Source organism: Silurus aristotelis, assembly GCF_946808225.1.
Source record: "Silurus aristotelis genome assembly, chromosome: 21".
Classification (NCBI taxonomy): Eukaryota; Metazoa; Chordata; class Actinopteri; order Siluriformes; family Siluridae; genus Silurus; species Silurus aristotelis.
This window is the reverse complement of record NC_139594.1, coordinates 7,413,986-7,430,734: the sequence shown is the minus strand read 5'-3', so window position 1 is coordinate 7,430,734 and position 16,749 is coordinate 7,413,986. Positions and strand designations below refer to the sequence as shown.

The 16,749-nt window shown below is 33.8% G+C and overlaps 1 protein-coding gene across 2 annotated transcripts; it reads right to left on the bottom strand.

Moving 5' to 3' along the window:
- Window positions 1-6,343: 6,343 nt before the first annotated feature.
- On the bottom strand, window positions 6,344-16,081 carry LOC310716879 (uncharacterized protein). 2 transcript variants are annotated; one of them, XM_083524483.1, is made up of 11 exons: window positions 15,960-16,081; window positions 9,883-9,974; window positions 9,545-9,635; window positions 9,337-9,454; window positions 9,081-9,235; window positions 8,552-8,715; window positions 8,298-8,442; window positions 8,112-8,205; window positions 7,834-7,897; window positions 7,607-7,692; window positions 6,344-7,495 (listed from the first exon to the last, which is right to left on the bottom strand). In XM_083524483.1, the coding sequence occupies exons 3-11, from the start codon at window positions 9,627-9,629 to the stop codon at window positions 6,718-6,720; spliced, it is 1,689 nt and encodes a 562-aa protein (XP_083380609.1). In that variant the 5' UTR covers window positions 9,630-9,635; window positions 9,883-9,974; window positions 15,960-16,081; the 3' UTR covers window positions 6,344-6,717. The 2 variants fall into 2 exon arrangements, with proteins under 2 accessions (XP_083380609.1, XP_083380608.1); XM_083524482.1 differs by lacking the exon at window positions 15,960-16,081 and having other exon boundaries at window positions 9,883-10,123.
- Between the last annotated feature and the right edge of the window lie 668 nt (window positions 16,082-16,749).

The window sequence follows — 16,749 nt, the reverse complement described above, 5'->3', positions numbered from 1 at the left end:
GATTCAGTTAAAATATGTGGTATTGAGAGACATTTTGATTGGTATGGAAATTGTTAAAATACTCTATCTGGTCTGGCGTATGAAGAAACCAAATAATTACTCCAATGTGTACTTGTTGAATATCTTATTCCAGATGTATTACCCTTATGCAGTTATAATAAGCTCCTTCTAGGAGTTCTTCTAGGAAAGCTTTCGATGAGACTTGTGGCCATGGGGATTTTTGTTCATTCAGCTACAAATCATTATAGTGAGATCAGGAACTGATGTTTGGTGAGGAGACTTCATTTTATCTAAAAGGTGAACACACTTTGTTTCAATGGATTGGAAATTGTAATGCTACAGTATGCAAAGGCATTTTATACAATAGTGTGTGTCCAACCTTTGGTTTGGGGAAGGAGCACATGTGGTTGTCCACATACGTTTGGCCATGTCGTGTATATTTTCTCTTTATCGTGTGTTGACTCAGTTATCCGAGGTGTAAGATATCATGTAATAAGAACATGACGAATGTTATTTCTTTGTTGTAGTAAGTATTATCTGTGTCTTCCTTTCTGGGTTGCTACTTAAAACTTTCTTTCGGCTTCTCCCATTTGGGGTCGCTACAGCGGATCATCCGCATGTTTGATTTGGCACGTTTTTACGCTGGATGCCCTTCCTAACGCAACCCTCCCCATTTATCCGGGCTTTGGACCGGCACTAATGGCTGGGGTTGGTTCCCTGACCGGGGATCGAACCCGGGCCGCAGCGGTGAGAGCGCCGCATCCTAACCACTAGACCACCAGGGAACCTTCTGGGTTGCTACTTGCTCTGCTAAAATCTGATTCAGACCAGTAGTTAGCTGGTCTAAATTGGTGTTCATAACCTGTTGAATGCATGTCTTGGCCTTCACTTCCCTATTCATTAAAAACAACAGATTGATTAATCGAAAGGTTGTGTCAGTAAGCATATTGGCGAGAAAGCTATAATAATAATGTTAGACACCTAATTACCTTTTTGGGGAAAGATTCATCACACGTTTTTGAGCTTCTGACAATTAGATGTGCAAGAATGAACATGATCTGTTACCAGAGAGCTGCCTGTGGCCCTCTCAGGGTTCTTATTATTTCTGTTTAAATTTTACAGAATTTTGTAATACTTGTGGACATTCAAGCTGTATGAATATGTTGTAAAAGAAAATATTTTGTTTGTGTGTCTGTTTTATGCTTACATATCCAGCCAAAGTTTAACTTTTTTTAATATTTTCCAAAAAAATTTCAATATAGCTCTTTTGGTTTAAACGTTACTTTATATCAGTATCAGCAATTGTTATTTAGTATGCAAGCTATGAAAGACAAAAATGTGTAATACTAAAAAAAAAAAAATAGATCACATGTTTCCAGTTCTTGTATTGTTCTTCATCTGTATTGATTTTTTTTCCCTGTCTATTATATATATATATATATATATACAGTACAGACCAAAAGTTTGGACACACCTTCTCATTTAAAGAGTTTTCTTTATTTCCATGACTATGAAAATTGTAGAGTCCCACTGAAGGCATCAAAACTATGAATTAACACATGTGGAATTATATACATAACAAAAAAGTGAACTGAAAACATGTCATATTGTAGGTTCTTCAAAGTAGGCCTCAAGAGAATGCCAAGAGTGTGCAAAGCAGTAATCTAAGCAAAAGGTGGCTACTTTGAAGAACCTACAATATGACATATTTTCAGTTGTTTCACACTTTTTTGCTATGTTTATAATTCCACATGTGTGAATTCATAGTTTTGATGCCCTCAGTGTGAATCTACAATTTTCATAGTCATGAAAATAAAGAAAACTCTTTGAATGAGAAGGTGTGTCCAAACTTTTGGTCTGTACTGTATATATAGCTTTGTATCTTTCATAACATACCATACTTGATGCTTTCACTAATCTTGCAGTAGTGACTGAGTGCTGTTGAAGTATCAGTAACTACAGACTGTTTGTGTTGTCAGTTTTATAATCTAAATGGCAAACATTCACTTTTCAGCACTGATTGAATAATAGCTAAGCAAATGATAATTACTTTATTATAAATAATTATCTTTTAGGGTAAATGTTTTTAATCTTAATATACTGTATATTATGCTTTGTAATATTACAATCATGCAGATTGAGGTTTTTGTCTTTTGTATACTGTACATGATTATGATTGGTATGTATTTTACTATTGTCATAAAATGTATTTTCATAAATTTGTGCTCTTAAGTCTAATATACAAGTGCCACTGCAAAGCAGACGCTCTTATTTTTTTGGTCATTTACAGGAAACAGTATAACCCAATTAAAGGGAAATTTCATCATGTCCTGTCCACTCAAAAAAAAAAAAAACTAACATCAATGACGCACCCACTAGAAAGCACAAGCATGTGTTGTAAGAATCAACTCAAGTTTTCTCTATGCTTGTTTTGTTTTAAACTCAAGAACACCAGAACAGTCTTTAATGTGAGGCAGGAAATTATTGCAATTTAAGCCTGTGAAAGAAGTGGAAAAGTTTTACGTTGTGCCAATCAGATAAATGTCCTGCAGTCACAAATAGATAATGGAGTATTGATTTCTCTATAGTCAGGCCATAAAAGCTGCGTTTCCTTAATCCATCTGGCATCCGAGTGCAGTTAAAACGTTTGCATTAAAGCATTCTAAAAGTGTTGCACTAAAATGTTGAGTAATTATTGTATTTATGCTTTCAAGTAATGGATTCAGAAACAAGTGAATAGAGTGCAATAAACCTTTAGAGCTGATGGCAAAAACAACTGTAGGTCAGTCTTCTGTTTTTAAAACCCACTCATATTTTGAGGTGTACAGTATATGCAAGTGCTACTATTGGTGTTGTAATTTTTCTAATTGGATCTGCAACAATGAAAGATTCCTGCATTGTCTTTGTAAATCATGTGCTCATTTACATTTATACTTGTTGAAAAAACATTTATACTGTTTCTTTTCAGACCCATTGCCTAACCGAGGATTGCAATGAAGGACAGGTGTTTACATTTTGTATAAATGTTTTATTTTGTAAGAAATATAAAATAATGCAGAAAAGAATTGCACAGAATACAATTAAGCAGTACAATACTCAAAGTAACAACATATGTAGATGTTCTTAATTTTTTTTAGTTCTTAACTACAAAACCTGAAAGATAAGTGCTTACCAAAGGGGGTAAACAAAGGAACAATAAAGCCCTCCCTCAGTAAATTTTGTGGTTTCTGCAATTCTCATGATGCCGGCATTCCGCTAGAGCAAGAAATTTACAAGAAATTTCAGCTTCATTAATGAATGTCTCAACAAATCTAACACTGAGAAATCAGAAGTAATGCCTTTGGTAAATGTGGACCTTTTAGATAAACAGTAAATGTTCATGCATTTTTTTTTTTTTATACTGGTATGCTTGAATATATTATGATTAAAACCTCAGAATAACTCTAACATCAGAATATAGTTGAATAAATTTGCAGTATTTTGTTTCCTTTTTTATCGTATTGTAATAATTGTATTTAACTACAATGTGGACGAGTATTTACTGGTGGTACAATCATGGTTACTATTTAAAAAAACACAGGATAAACATAAACCACAATATATAGTAGCTAGAAAAAGCTATGATTAAAAAGCCATTGTTATATTGTCATAAATGTATTTAAAAGCCCAACTTTGAATGACTTGAACAATGCCTATTATGCATCATAAACGAAGGCGAAAACAAGCACAGGAGACTCTAATAAACCAGAAGCAGAATAATTAATTCAGTTTCAGTTCAGTTTGCCAAAATGTTTTGCACGTCATCACATTCATCTACTGTAAAAACCTGACACCTTTTCTGACAGATCTTGTCATGTGTTTGATATGAATAGACCAGGACATGTAAAAGGATACATTCACATTACAAGGAAAAGTGTTTTGTTTGTTTGTTTGTGAAACGATAGAATATATCAAACCCAACTACCCCTTTCTCCCTTCAAACTATTTATCACATTAGTCTAGACATATTTCCTGTACACTCATTACCCTCTTTTCCTTCTGCTTGGTTATATTTTTGCCTCTGATTCAAGTGTTTCTCAGCAATAGCCAGTAAATGAACTTTCACATATCTAACGTCTAAATATTATGATAAACTGGAATGTTAGTAAGTGACAGAAGAAAAGACATAAGACAATGGACTATACATTTTTCATTATTCAAGAGTAATAATTTCTGATTCGAGAGCCTGCTGCTTGGAAATTGGCGAAAAGTTGAAAATACACCGTTCATTAGATGTCAGTACAAGAGCCACAGACCCGTCCTGGCATGTTTATTGGAACGAGTGTGGAACTCTGTATCTCTGTTGTGCACATTTAATTTTTTGGAAGTTTTCTTGGGTTCTTCAAACACAGTGAGCCGCACACGCAAGCCAGACCAAACCGAAAATATCTGCTAGATCTACAAAAGTTTTGAAAGCGCCGATTTTCTTTGGATTCCCACGTACAGGGTATTAAATACCATGTGCCTGTAAATTATCAGGTGTGTAAATGGCATAAATAATTTGTATTTGGAAATACCCATGAAACTCGAAAAAGGTTAAAGTTTCAGAGCTGAAATGACAAGTAAATGGAAAAACAAATCCACAGTAGGAGAGATAAAAGCTATTTTAACACGCATATGCCAATTGATAAATATAAAAAGCAAGTGTAACAAAAAATGTTCAAGTGTAACAGGGCCTGAAGAGTCCAGAATATGAAGCTAAAATGACAGAAAGGGTGAATTAAATGTGAATAATATGAGGAGAAATAAAAGAGACTATTTATATATATTTTTTCATTTAAAGCCATTATTTTGGTCAATGTTTGCCAGATGTCCCTGATGCTGTGTTGTAAAATCAAGCAGGGAATGTGCAACATGATTTTGACCAGATCACTTATCAAATTGGGCACTCCTTCATTTTTCTTTATTTCTTTTTCCAAAATTTTACATAAATTATTAAAGACATTCAAACTATGAAATGATGTAGTGAACAAAATATGTATATATTTTGTTCAATATGAATGTATTTTAGATTTTTGATACTTCAATGTAGCCACCTTTTGTTTGATTACAGCTTTGCACACTCTTGGAATTCTCTGTCAGCTAATGAGGTAGTCTCCTGGAATGGTTTTCCAAAACACTTGAGGAGTTCCCAGAGGATTTGAGTACTTGTTGACTGGTTTTCTTTCACTTTATAGTCTAGTCCACTGTGACTTTATAACCATTCCAGGTGACTACCTTGAGAATCTGATGAGAAAATGTATTGAGTTTGCCCAGCTGTCACTAAAGTTAAATATAGCTACTTTGGACAATCTAAAACATGTTCTGGGTTGTTTAACACGTTTTTGTTTACTCCGTAATTCCATAAATGTTCCGTCATTGTTTTATATATATATATATATATATATATATATATATATATATATATATATATATATATATATATATATATATATATATATATATAGTCAAAGTAACTTGTTGCAGATGATGAATTGAAGCTGAGCAATTTAGATTTACATTAGTCATTTTCTCAGGCTTGTTCCAGCTCCATACTGTTTGTTTGTTTATGACGTCATTCAGTAATCTGTCCCCACAGTCTTGTACTTCTTTATATCCGTGCTAGACGTGTTTTGATCTTTAAATAAACCAGTTGTTATTTTTCAGTTTGTCCCAAATATGTCCCTCTCTTGTCCTCAGTGGTGGTGGTGACATTAAACAAATCATAGCAAGCGTTGTTCTTTTACACGACCCTTAGTGTTTAGTTAAACTTCAGGCTAAGTAGAAGCATTGGGAACTGTGCAATGAAAAGTAAGTCTGAAAGGAACTGAATATTTAAAAACTACATGTTTTCTATACAACCTAGGCCTTTCCTTAACAAGGTAACTTCACATTTATTCAGAGGAACAAACAGCATAGACTAGTTTGATCAGGTCTTTTCAGAGGCAAAAACACCTATGAAACATTCCATGATGCATGCAATTAATTTTTTTTTTCAGTTTATGAGTTCCAGTTAACAAATAATTTTAATAGTTGTTTATTTGACTATATTTAACTGGAATTTTTGCTCTGTGGGTGTTTATCCATACAAAATAGTCTTACAGGCTCATGTGTGCTTTCTTATCCCTGTTCACATTCTCAAGTTAAAGGTAGATGATTGAAGATTGCTATATTCAAGTGAGAAACACAAAGAAAGTGGTCAGGCAGTTTGTTTTACACTTTCTTTCAGTAACTTCTGTAATTTTACACGACAACAAAGCGCTTCTTTCTTTTTCCTGAACATCACTAAAGTTTCTCATGTCTAACGAATTATTATTATTTTCTAAATTATTATAACAGGGTTGTTTTTTTCCAACCTATCTTGTGTTACTGCCCATCAGATAAGATACTGACATAATAAAAAACAACATTCTGTTACCCATACTTCTGCTTTTCTAATACTTCTGCATTTTGTTTTACATTGTTGCAGAGTTATTAGGTTTATTCATGCAAATAGCTGCATTTCCTGTGGCTTGTGCCAAAGTTAGTAAAAAGCATCAATAGCATTGTAATATATTGTAACACTCAAAGAGTAGATGTATATCATTCATATTGCCATAGTTTGTAAGAACACACTTTTTAAGCACAAGTTAACTGCTTAATGGTGAAAACATTCAAAATCTTTCATTATGAGAAAATGATGCAGGCTGAGTTGTGAATTCAAACCCTGTGATAGGAAGAGTCAATCTGAATACCTGGAGGAGTATGCAAAACTGGGCCACAAAGATGTTTTAGCTCGGGTTCACAGGCAAGGCTCTGCTGTTCTTCTGAATTTTGGAGTAAGCTCTGAAAATCTTTATATCCGTTCTCCACTTGGATGATGCCGGTTTCACAGGAAATATTCTGTGGGCTGCACATTTGCGTTTCCATGATCAGATTAACATCATTATGGGAACTGATAAATGCTTGGTCTGTAGGCACACAATCTATGACCTCCTTGACGCTCTGATATGCGGGGACCATAATGATCTCGTTGCTGGAAGGTGTGTACTGAGTCGGGCTGGTGTTTTCAGATCCTGACCAACCAGTACACGGGCCGTACTCAAAGTCTGTCTGTATCACTGGATCCTGGGTTTTAGCCAGATTTAGAAAAACATTTTCCTTTTGATTAATATCGCCGAAAAAGCCCATAGTAGGTTTGGGAAGCTCGTCCGAGACAGAGAACATATAGAATTTGTTACTGAAGCCAGAACTACTCCCACTATCCCGTTGGATGTCATCACTGTTTGGTTTCATGTTTTTGTAATATTTGGTTGACATCAGGTTTGTTTGACGAAGGTTTGTTGACTGAGATTCTTGCACAAGCTCCCAGTGAGCATTATTGTCTTCTACACTCTCATTGCCTGTCTGGCCATACACCACTTCAGATGAACTGCCATCTTTACCAAGGCTATTGAGGCTATTTTCATCTCTAACATCCACCAAAGAAGATCCCAGCCTGAGGACAGGAAAACAGTAAGACTTTAGAAGAGCACTTAAGATAAAAATATCGCTTATTTAATTTTATTTGCTACTTTCTTTTCAATACTGTAAAATAAAAGAAAATCACCATGTCTTCTCCCCAGCTTGGACCACTTTTGACGAGTCAAGATGAACAGGTGAAAAGTCGTTTTGAAATGACATCAAGTTTGGGACCTTGTAAAACATCAAAAACATTCAATTATTTATTTTGGCAGTAATATTGCCATAATATTGCCACGTGTGTATGTTGAGGTGAATAGTATTTAAATATGTAATTTCAGTGCGTGTTGCAACTAATGGGAAATTGTTGCCTACCTGTTTTACAAAATTGGTGGCTATTTTTGGGGTAGGAATCTTTTCCCACCAATCTGTCAGGAGTCTGCATTTAAAAACGAATTACATACAATTAAAAACTGACCATTTACAGTGTAAAATGTTGCTAAAAAGCAGTGCAAAAGTATCAAATTTAAGAATATCTATTGTTAAAGTAGCTATACAAATAAATAAAATAATAAAAACCTTTAGTACAAGGATTTGGAGGGTTGAATACAGTTCTAGACCATGGGTAGGCAATAGAAAGCATTGTTACATACCTGTCGTAATAGTAGTACATGCTAAATACGCAGATGATCAGAATTACACATATGATGGGAATTATTATCTTGAGATATTCATTTGGAGATGGGGCTAAAGACACAGATGCATGTGATACAGTTAAATATTTGTATTTATTTATAAAAAAAATTTTTTAATGATTTAAAAACGAATAAAATACTAACGGGTGGTAAACCAATATGGATCACTGTAGTCACTGAATATAAAGTTTATGTTTGATTTTATTCTTGCTCTCACAGTATAGTTCGAATTGGACTCAAGGTTTCGGCCTACAAGCCAATAATCCTGTTGGCCTTCATTCAGTGTCACCTGAATGGAAAAAAGGAAAAGAAAAAACTAGTCAGCTATTTACATAATAATTGTAATTGTCACGTATGTAAATTGGTGTCCGTTTTTTTATTACACATATTCCACTTACAAATTTTCTGCTTTCTTTGTTTCCTTCGACATAGTAGGTGAGCTCTGAAATCAGATCACTGTTGAATACTCGCTCCTTGGTCGTATATTCGGTGTCCCATACAATGTGAAAGTTTCCATCCTGTGTCTGATTGACTGCCACAATAAATGGCTTTTTGGGCTTAACTGATTAAAAAAATGCAAATAAAATTAATAAATAAATAACACAGGAACATAACATGAATTATACAGTATATAAAGTACCAGTAAAATAATTGTAACAGCTATACATTTAACAGCATCTACCATCTATGATAACAGTGTTATAGCAAGATAAAACCAATGTGAGCCAAGCTCGAGGTCATAAAGAAGACTTTATCTCTCATGACAACTTATTTACTTTTATATAATGGCTGATACTTAAATCAAAAACATCTCAAAACATTTGAATGCAGAGGCATCATCATGTTAATTAATGAAAAACACCTTTTTAGTGCAAAGAATGTCATCAAAAATAAAATGTAAATAAGTGAGAGGTTATGTTCACTTACTGCTTTCTGTAGTAGAGATATTTTCAGTGAACAGCACGTTTTTATTTTTCAGCACTTTAACCTTGTAGTCCTCATTGACAACAAATCCAGAGAAAACATTTAATAAACATTCACACGCATTGGAGTTTAGCTGTTCGAAATCACACGTGAACAAACTGCAAAAACGAGAAGAACAAAGTATAGTAATTAAGTGATCATTACCTTGGCATAGTTTGATCTTTTAACTTAGGAATTTAAAGTGCACTGAGAAACTTACAAATTATCTCTAGAGGCATTGAGACTGTATTCAGGGCAACTGTCAAGTTGAACTGGGGTCAAAATGCACATCATCTCTGTGAGGTAATCGTTGATGCATTCCAGATTCAGGTTATGTTCTGAAAGCATCATTTTTTTAAGGTTTGAATGAATTCAATAGTCTTACTGACAGAGTGTTTTTGCAAAAGCAAATTTAACAGCAAACTTGCCTGCTTGGGTGTGGTGTTCAGAAGATTCAGTCATGCCAAAAGTGATTAGAAAGCCTAGATGAAGGATGAAAATCATGGCCCCCATCCTAGGCTGCATAATGAAAATGAAAGAATATGAGGATTTTATTTTTTTTTTATTAAAGAAAAAGAAAACCATAAATATTATATATATATATACACACACACACACACACACACAAATATATATATATATATATATATATATATATATATATATATATATATATATATATATATATATATAAACACGCCTATATATATATGGATTTTTTTATAACCAGCTACTTCAGAGCATTGAGCGCGCTTCAGGAACTCACCGTTGTGTTGAGGCAGGAAGTAGAAGACAAGACTTCCAAGTTCTCCTGGGATCACAGTCTGATCTGTTTGGTTTCTGTCCTGAGTTTTACACCTATAGCACATGTCCTGTATTAGCAAATTTACATTGTAGCGCAAGGGTGACACTAAAGAAGGTTTAGGGAACACCAACTCTACCAGCAGCAGAAGCAGCACCTCCTCCTCCTGTCTCTCACTTCCCCGTTGTGGGATTGGGCAGAATGGGCGTGTTTTTACTGCTTTTACTGGAACCACTGAACCAAGGCAGTTCTCTGGAAAATCGTAAGGAAGCTTCACTCCTCCCATTTTACTAAAGTAGACACGGAGAACAAAAGCCAGCAACGCGTTACCCATGAACACATTTATGTTTGGACAGTGATACACAGCGCAAAGAGTCTATTATGGCAATGTGTGTAAGATTTCATGAGTCATTACAGATTATTATTATTACTCTAAAAAATATTTCCTAAAGGTGTGATTAGATTACACTGAAGGCCTGGGCCAATCTTTAATAAACCTCAAGATAATCATGGACTGGACTAGGGGTAAGATTAGACATTATACAGGTGTGTTAGGGATTAGTGCTGGGGGAATGGGGTTTAGATTAAACTGTAATGCATGGGGTAATTTAAGAATGTCTATAAGTGAAATATTTGTTTTTCAGCCAGTGTCTGTCTTCATCCCAAACGGCTCTATTCCGCAGATAAGTGCACTACATAGGGCACAAACTAACCGTTTATAAACACTTTGTAGGGATCTACATGTATGCTCAGGAAGCCATTTGGATTCGGCCAGTGTTAACAGGCGCAGGAGGACGGGGGATTGAAAAATATCGGAGACGACAAACTTTATAAACTTCTTCAGTAAGCACAGACACGAACTTTATTTATCTTTAAATATAGACCATTTTTAAGAAGTAAACAATAACAAACGCGTTGCGATGATACTGCGCATGTCAGGTCCCAAAGCATTTCCGGCGACGCCATTTTTAAATCACAGACCTGTCAAAATTAAATATCTAACGCCTACTTTTTTAATTCAGTTAAAACAGCACAGTTAAGATATTCATAAAATAAAAAAAATAGATGATAATATGTAAATAGCAGAGCCCTTAAATCAGACATTGAGGTGACAACTTTTCACTCAGAATGTTAAACATTTACCTGAAGTACCGAATCCAGACATGTATCATTGTTTGGTTGAGACCGAGTGCGTCTGCATGAAAGAAGTCTTAGTCATACAATGTAGATGATGTTTCTCTTGTGTTTGGTAAGGGAAGGAGCATTAAACACTGTTAAAAACGTCCTCTGCTTGGTTCCTTGTTCGGGTGATTGGGGAGGTTTTAGTGCGTATTGCACTTGCATGGAAATTTGCTGATATGTAAGGTTCTAAAAGATGTACTACAACTTTTATTAATATCTGGAGATAATACCAACGAGAACAGTGCCTCACGATTTGGAATCTTGGGAAAAGAACAGTCTGCATGGAAGTTCTCAGAGTGTGGAGAGAGAGAGAGAGAGAGAGAGAGAGAGATGAGATGAGATTTATTTCTTTTGCATAAGATTAAAATAAATACAATAAAAAAAGACAAAAAATAAAAAGTATAATCCATACAGATGTTCAGGGAGAGGCAAAAAACTCAAAAGGCTTTATTTAAAGCCTCTACCTAAACAATAAAGAAATCAACAACTAATGAAATTATGTCAAAAACCCAGCAAGTCAAGTCAAGTCAATAACAAAATTACAAAGCAACACGAAATTTATCCTTTATTCGACTTTTATAGCATGTTCAAGAAGAACATTCTTTTGCCACATGGGATAAACCATTCCATAATTTAGTACGCTCAAATCCTATCAAATATTGACCTCTACAAGGGAGAATTTTAAGAAGATAAAAATCTGAAAATTGATGTTACGTTACGACCTGTGAATTTGCAAAACAAAATGCTTAACCCTCTTTAATATACCAGTAGATTTATGTATTTTACTGCTCATGTAGTCAACTTGTTGCCTCCACCTCAAAGTCTCATCAACAAAAACTCATAAGAATTTTGTAGTTGACACTTACAGCACTTCAATTGACTCAATTGTTACTTTTGATAGATCTTTATGGTATATCTGTTGACCACTAAAAAATAATAAAAGATTATACATACATACACACACATAGATTTTTTTTTATATTTAAAGATTATTTGCACTCTTGATCACTGAATTAAAATTAGAGTGAGAGAGAACTAGTTGTGTCGTCAGCATATATTACTGGAAAAACATTTGACAAATCATTTATATAAATAAAAAACAATAATGGTCCAAGTATGGACCCCTGAGGAACCCCACAGGGTAATCTTGCTTTGCTGGAATTGCAACCTTTAAATTAAACAAACTGTCTTCTATTAAAAATGTTTGAAATGTAAAATGTTTTTAACCATTTATAAGTAAGATCATGAAAACCATATTTATACATCTTTTTCAATAAAATATAATGATTAACTGTATCAAACGCTTTTGACTTGCTTTTCACGTGCATAGGTAACCTTGTCAATTAGGGGAAGCAAAGTGATATAAGAATCCATATAGACTTTTGTAAAGAATAGACTGTGTATCTGAGTAAAAAATAATTCGTTTATATACAATTTTTTCCAAAATTTTTGAAAAACATGACAAAATAGATATAGGTCTATGATTGGTAAAACATTGTGGATCATCTGCTTCAACAGATTAAAAAATTTAGCTATCTTTAAATCCTCTGGTACCATGCCTGTTTATAAAGAAAGAGAAAAATGTGAACAAGTGGCTTCAATACTGATAAATTTCACCTGTTTGACAAGAAAAACTGAAATATTATCTTTACCAGCTGAAGTTCTTCAATAATTTGACTTATTTCTTACATTTCTGATCACTTAAAAATAGAAATAATAGTAAAATATTCTGATATATAATTCAATGATTCACCATTTCCAAAAGGGTAATATTAGCTAATTTATGACTGTAATGAACAAAAAACCGAACATTTCTGAGCTATATTAAATGGATTATTTAAAGAATTGTCACCATCCACAAAGTCCAAAGGTAGCTTAGAAGTAGTCTTTTCTCTTTGCAGCAACTGATTTATTATTGTCCATGCGGTTTTAATATAATTTGAACATTTGTTAAATTTTTCATCTAAATATTGTTTTTTTTTGCAGATCTAATAGAATGATTATATTTATTTCTGCAAAGTTCCTAAACACCTTAGCAGGGTAAAGTAGTATTTAGAACATATTTTCTGTATAGTGTTTCATTGTTCTCAACATTTTTCAAAAACTAGCTGTATCAGCATCATATTCCTTATACAGATCATCCCAAGATGCACTAGAGATCAAATCTTTAAATTTAGATAATTTCAGAATTCTCTTTTGCTGTATTATTTTTGATTGTTGAATCTTATTTTCCCTAATTACAGAATAATGAAATATGGGAAAATGATCAAACAAATCTACCATATATTCTGTCTTGTCTGAAATTGTGATCAAACTTTTGCAGATTGTGAGATTTTAAAATCGTCAGGCTCTTTTTGTCTCATTTCTAGGCTCACATTAAACTTGCTTTGACAGATCATCAATCCTCCCGTTTGAAGAATCAACTATGATTTATATGCAAGTTTTGAAACTTTTTTACCGTTGTTCAAGCTAAGTTATGTAGAAGTCTTGTAAAAAATGAATTACATACAATTAAAAACTGACAATTTACTTACACTATACCACTTTATGTGCCTGACCATAATATTTAAACTATTACATTTAAGCAAATGTGTATATACATATAAAAAGTTATTACTGAAAAGCAGCGCAAAAGTATCAAACTTTATGACAATATCTATTGTTAAAGTAGCTGTACAAATAAAATTATAAAAACCTTTATTTACAGTTTCCAGCAGTATCCACGAACATAGGCAATAAGGCATGCAATAATACTTCAAAATACAAAAAATGTATATGTATGTTAAAAAAAGAAAGAAAATAAGAGTGTTTGTTGAGTCTGTGCAAAGTCCTGTCGACTCAAAGTGTCAATGTGCATCATATAGAATGTGTAGTGCACAACGGCTGATGATGTTCAGAATGGTGAGGTAAGTCAGCACTGAACTAAAACTAAAGCATTGCTACATACTTGTTACATACATGGTAAATATGCAAATGATCAGAATTACACATATGATGGATATAATCATATAAGAATAATCACATATAGAATATTATCTTATTATATATGTCATTTAAAGATGCTGAGTGCTGAGGACACAGATGCATGTGACATGGTCAAATATGTTTATTTATTTATTTATTTATGTAAATGGTTTAAAATACTAATAAAAATCCTAACGGGTGGTAAACCAATATGGATCACTGTATTCACTGAATATTAAGTTTACGTTTGATTTTATTCTTGCTCTCACAGTATAGTTGGAATTGGACTCAAGGTTTTGGCCTACAAGCCAATAATCCTGTTGGCCTTTAATCAGTGTCACCTGAATGGAAAAAAGGAAAAGAAAAATGTTTTTATTATTTACATAATAATTGTAATTGTCATATATGTAAATTGGTGTCCGTTTTTTTATTACACATATTCCACTTACAATGTGAAAGTTTCCATCCTGTGTCTGATTGACTGATACAATAAATGGCTTTTTGGGCTTAACTGTTTAAAAGAAATGCAAATAAATGTAATAAAGTTAAATAAATAACACAGGAACATAACATGTATTATATATGAAGGGACCAAGTAAAAGAATTGTAACAGCTATACATTTAACAGCATCTACAATCTATGATAAATGATACATCAGGTTTTGTGATTTTCAGACAGAATAAAGACTCAGTAGACGTAAAAGAACTCTGTGGCTACTAACAGAAAATGTTAACTCCTTTACATAGACAAATACACAGTGTTATAGCAAGCTGGGCCTACAAAAGTTGCAGCGCCACAGAGTCTCAACTAAAGAAGACTTTATCTCTCATGCCAACTTATTCACTTTTATATAATGGCTGATACTTAAATCAAAAACATCTCAAAACATTTGAATGCAGAGGCATCATCATGTGAATTAAAGAAATAAAAACCTTTATAGTGCAAAGAATGTCATCAAACATAAAATGTAAATAAGTGAGAGGTTATGTTCACTTACTGCTTTCTGTAGTAGAGATATTTTCAGTGAACAGCACATTTTTATTTTTCAGCACTTTAACCTTGTAGTCCTCATTGACAAGAAATCCAGAGAAAACATAAAATAAACATTCACACGCATTGGAGTTTAGCTGTTCGAAATCACACGTGAACAAACTGAAAAAAACAGAAGAACAAAGTATAGTAATTAAGTGATCATTACCTTGGCATAGTTTGATCTTTTAACTTAGGAATTTAAAGTGCACTGAGAAACTTACAAATTATCTCTAGAGGCATTGAGACTGTATTCAGGGCAACTGTCAAGTTGAACTGGGGTCAAAATGCACATCATCTCTGTGAGGTAATCGTTGATGCATTCCAGATTCAGGTTATGTTCTGAAAGCATCATTTTTTTAAGGTTTGAATGAATTCAATAGTCTTACTGACAGAGTGTTTTTGCAAAAGCAAATTTAACAGCAAACTTGCCTGCTCGGGTGTGGTGTTCAGAAGATTCAGTCATGCCAAAAGTGATTAGAAAGCCTAGATGAAGGATGAAAATCATGGCCCCCATCCTAGGCTGCATAATGAAAAACTATATATCGGTCTCCTCTGATTCTAAAGGGGAAACAACAAAAAAAATAAAAATATATATACACACACACACACACACACACACACACAGATAGACATAGATAGATAGATAGATAGATAGATAGATAGATAGATAGATAGATAGATAGATAGATAGATAGATAGATAGATAGCAAAGAGTAATGAGCAGGGTTCTTTTTATAACCAGCTACTTCAGAGCATTGAGCGTGCTTCAGGAACTCACCGTTGTGTTGAGGCAGGAAGTAGAAGACAAGACTTGCAAGTTCTCCTGGGATCACAGTCTGATCTGTTTGGTTTCTGTCCTGACCTATAGCACATGTCCTGTATTAACAAGTTTACATTGTAGCGCACTGAAGAAGGTTTACACCAACTCCACCAGCAGCAGAAGCAGCACCTCCTCCTCCTGTCTCTTCCACTCCCCCGTTACAGGATTGGGCTTTAAGCCAGCAACGCATTACTCATGAACACATTCATGTCGAACAACAGGGGCATGAGAAAAAAGAAACAAGGAGATTTCTGAGAAACTTACTGTACTTGTAGCCAGGGGCGCCGTTAGGGGGGGGTGCAGAGTATTCCAGGCATATGGGCCCAAGAGAATTACAAACAAGTATACATAAACAAGTAATTTCTAGTACCACATGATAAAAGATTATTACAAGATTATTCATTTCAGGACAGTTAAATACACTGCACAAAGAGTCTATTATGAAAAACATAAGATTTCATGAGTCATTACAGATTATTATTATTACTGTGAAAAAAATAAAAAATTCTAGAAGACCTGGTCTAATAAATCTTAGGATAATCATGGACTGGACTAGGTGTAAGATTAGACATTATACAGGTGTGTTAGGGATTAGTGCTGGGGAAATAGGGTTTAGAATAAACTTTAATGCATGGGGTAATTTGAGAATGTTCTATAGTGTGACTCGAAATTACGCTTAGTGTAATTAGGAATTATTTTAAGGGTGTTATTGTAGATCAATCTTGGGGTAATTAGGGAATATTTTGGGAGGGTTAATTAAAGATCATTCTACAGGTAATTGGGGATATTTAAGGGATAGGATTTGGGATTATTCCCTGGATATTTGGAGATT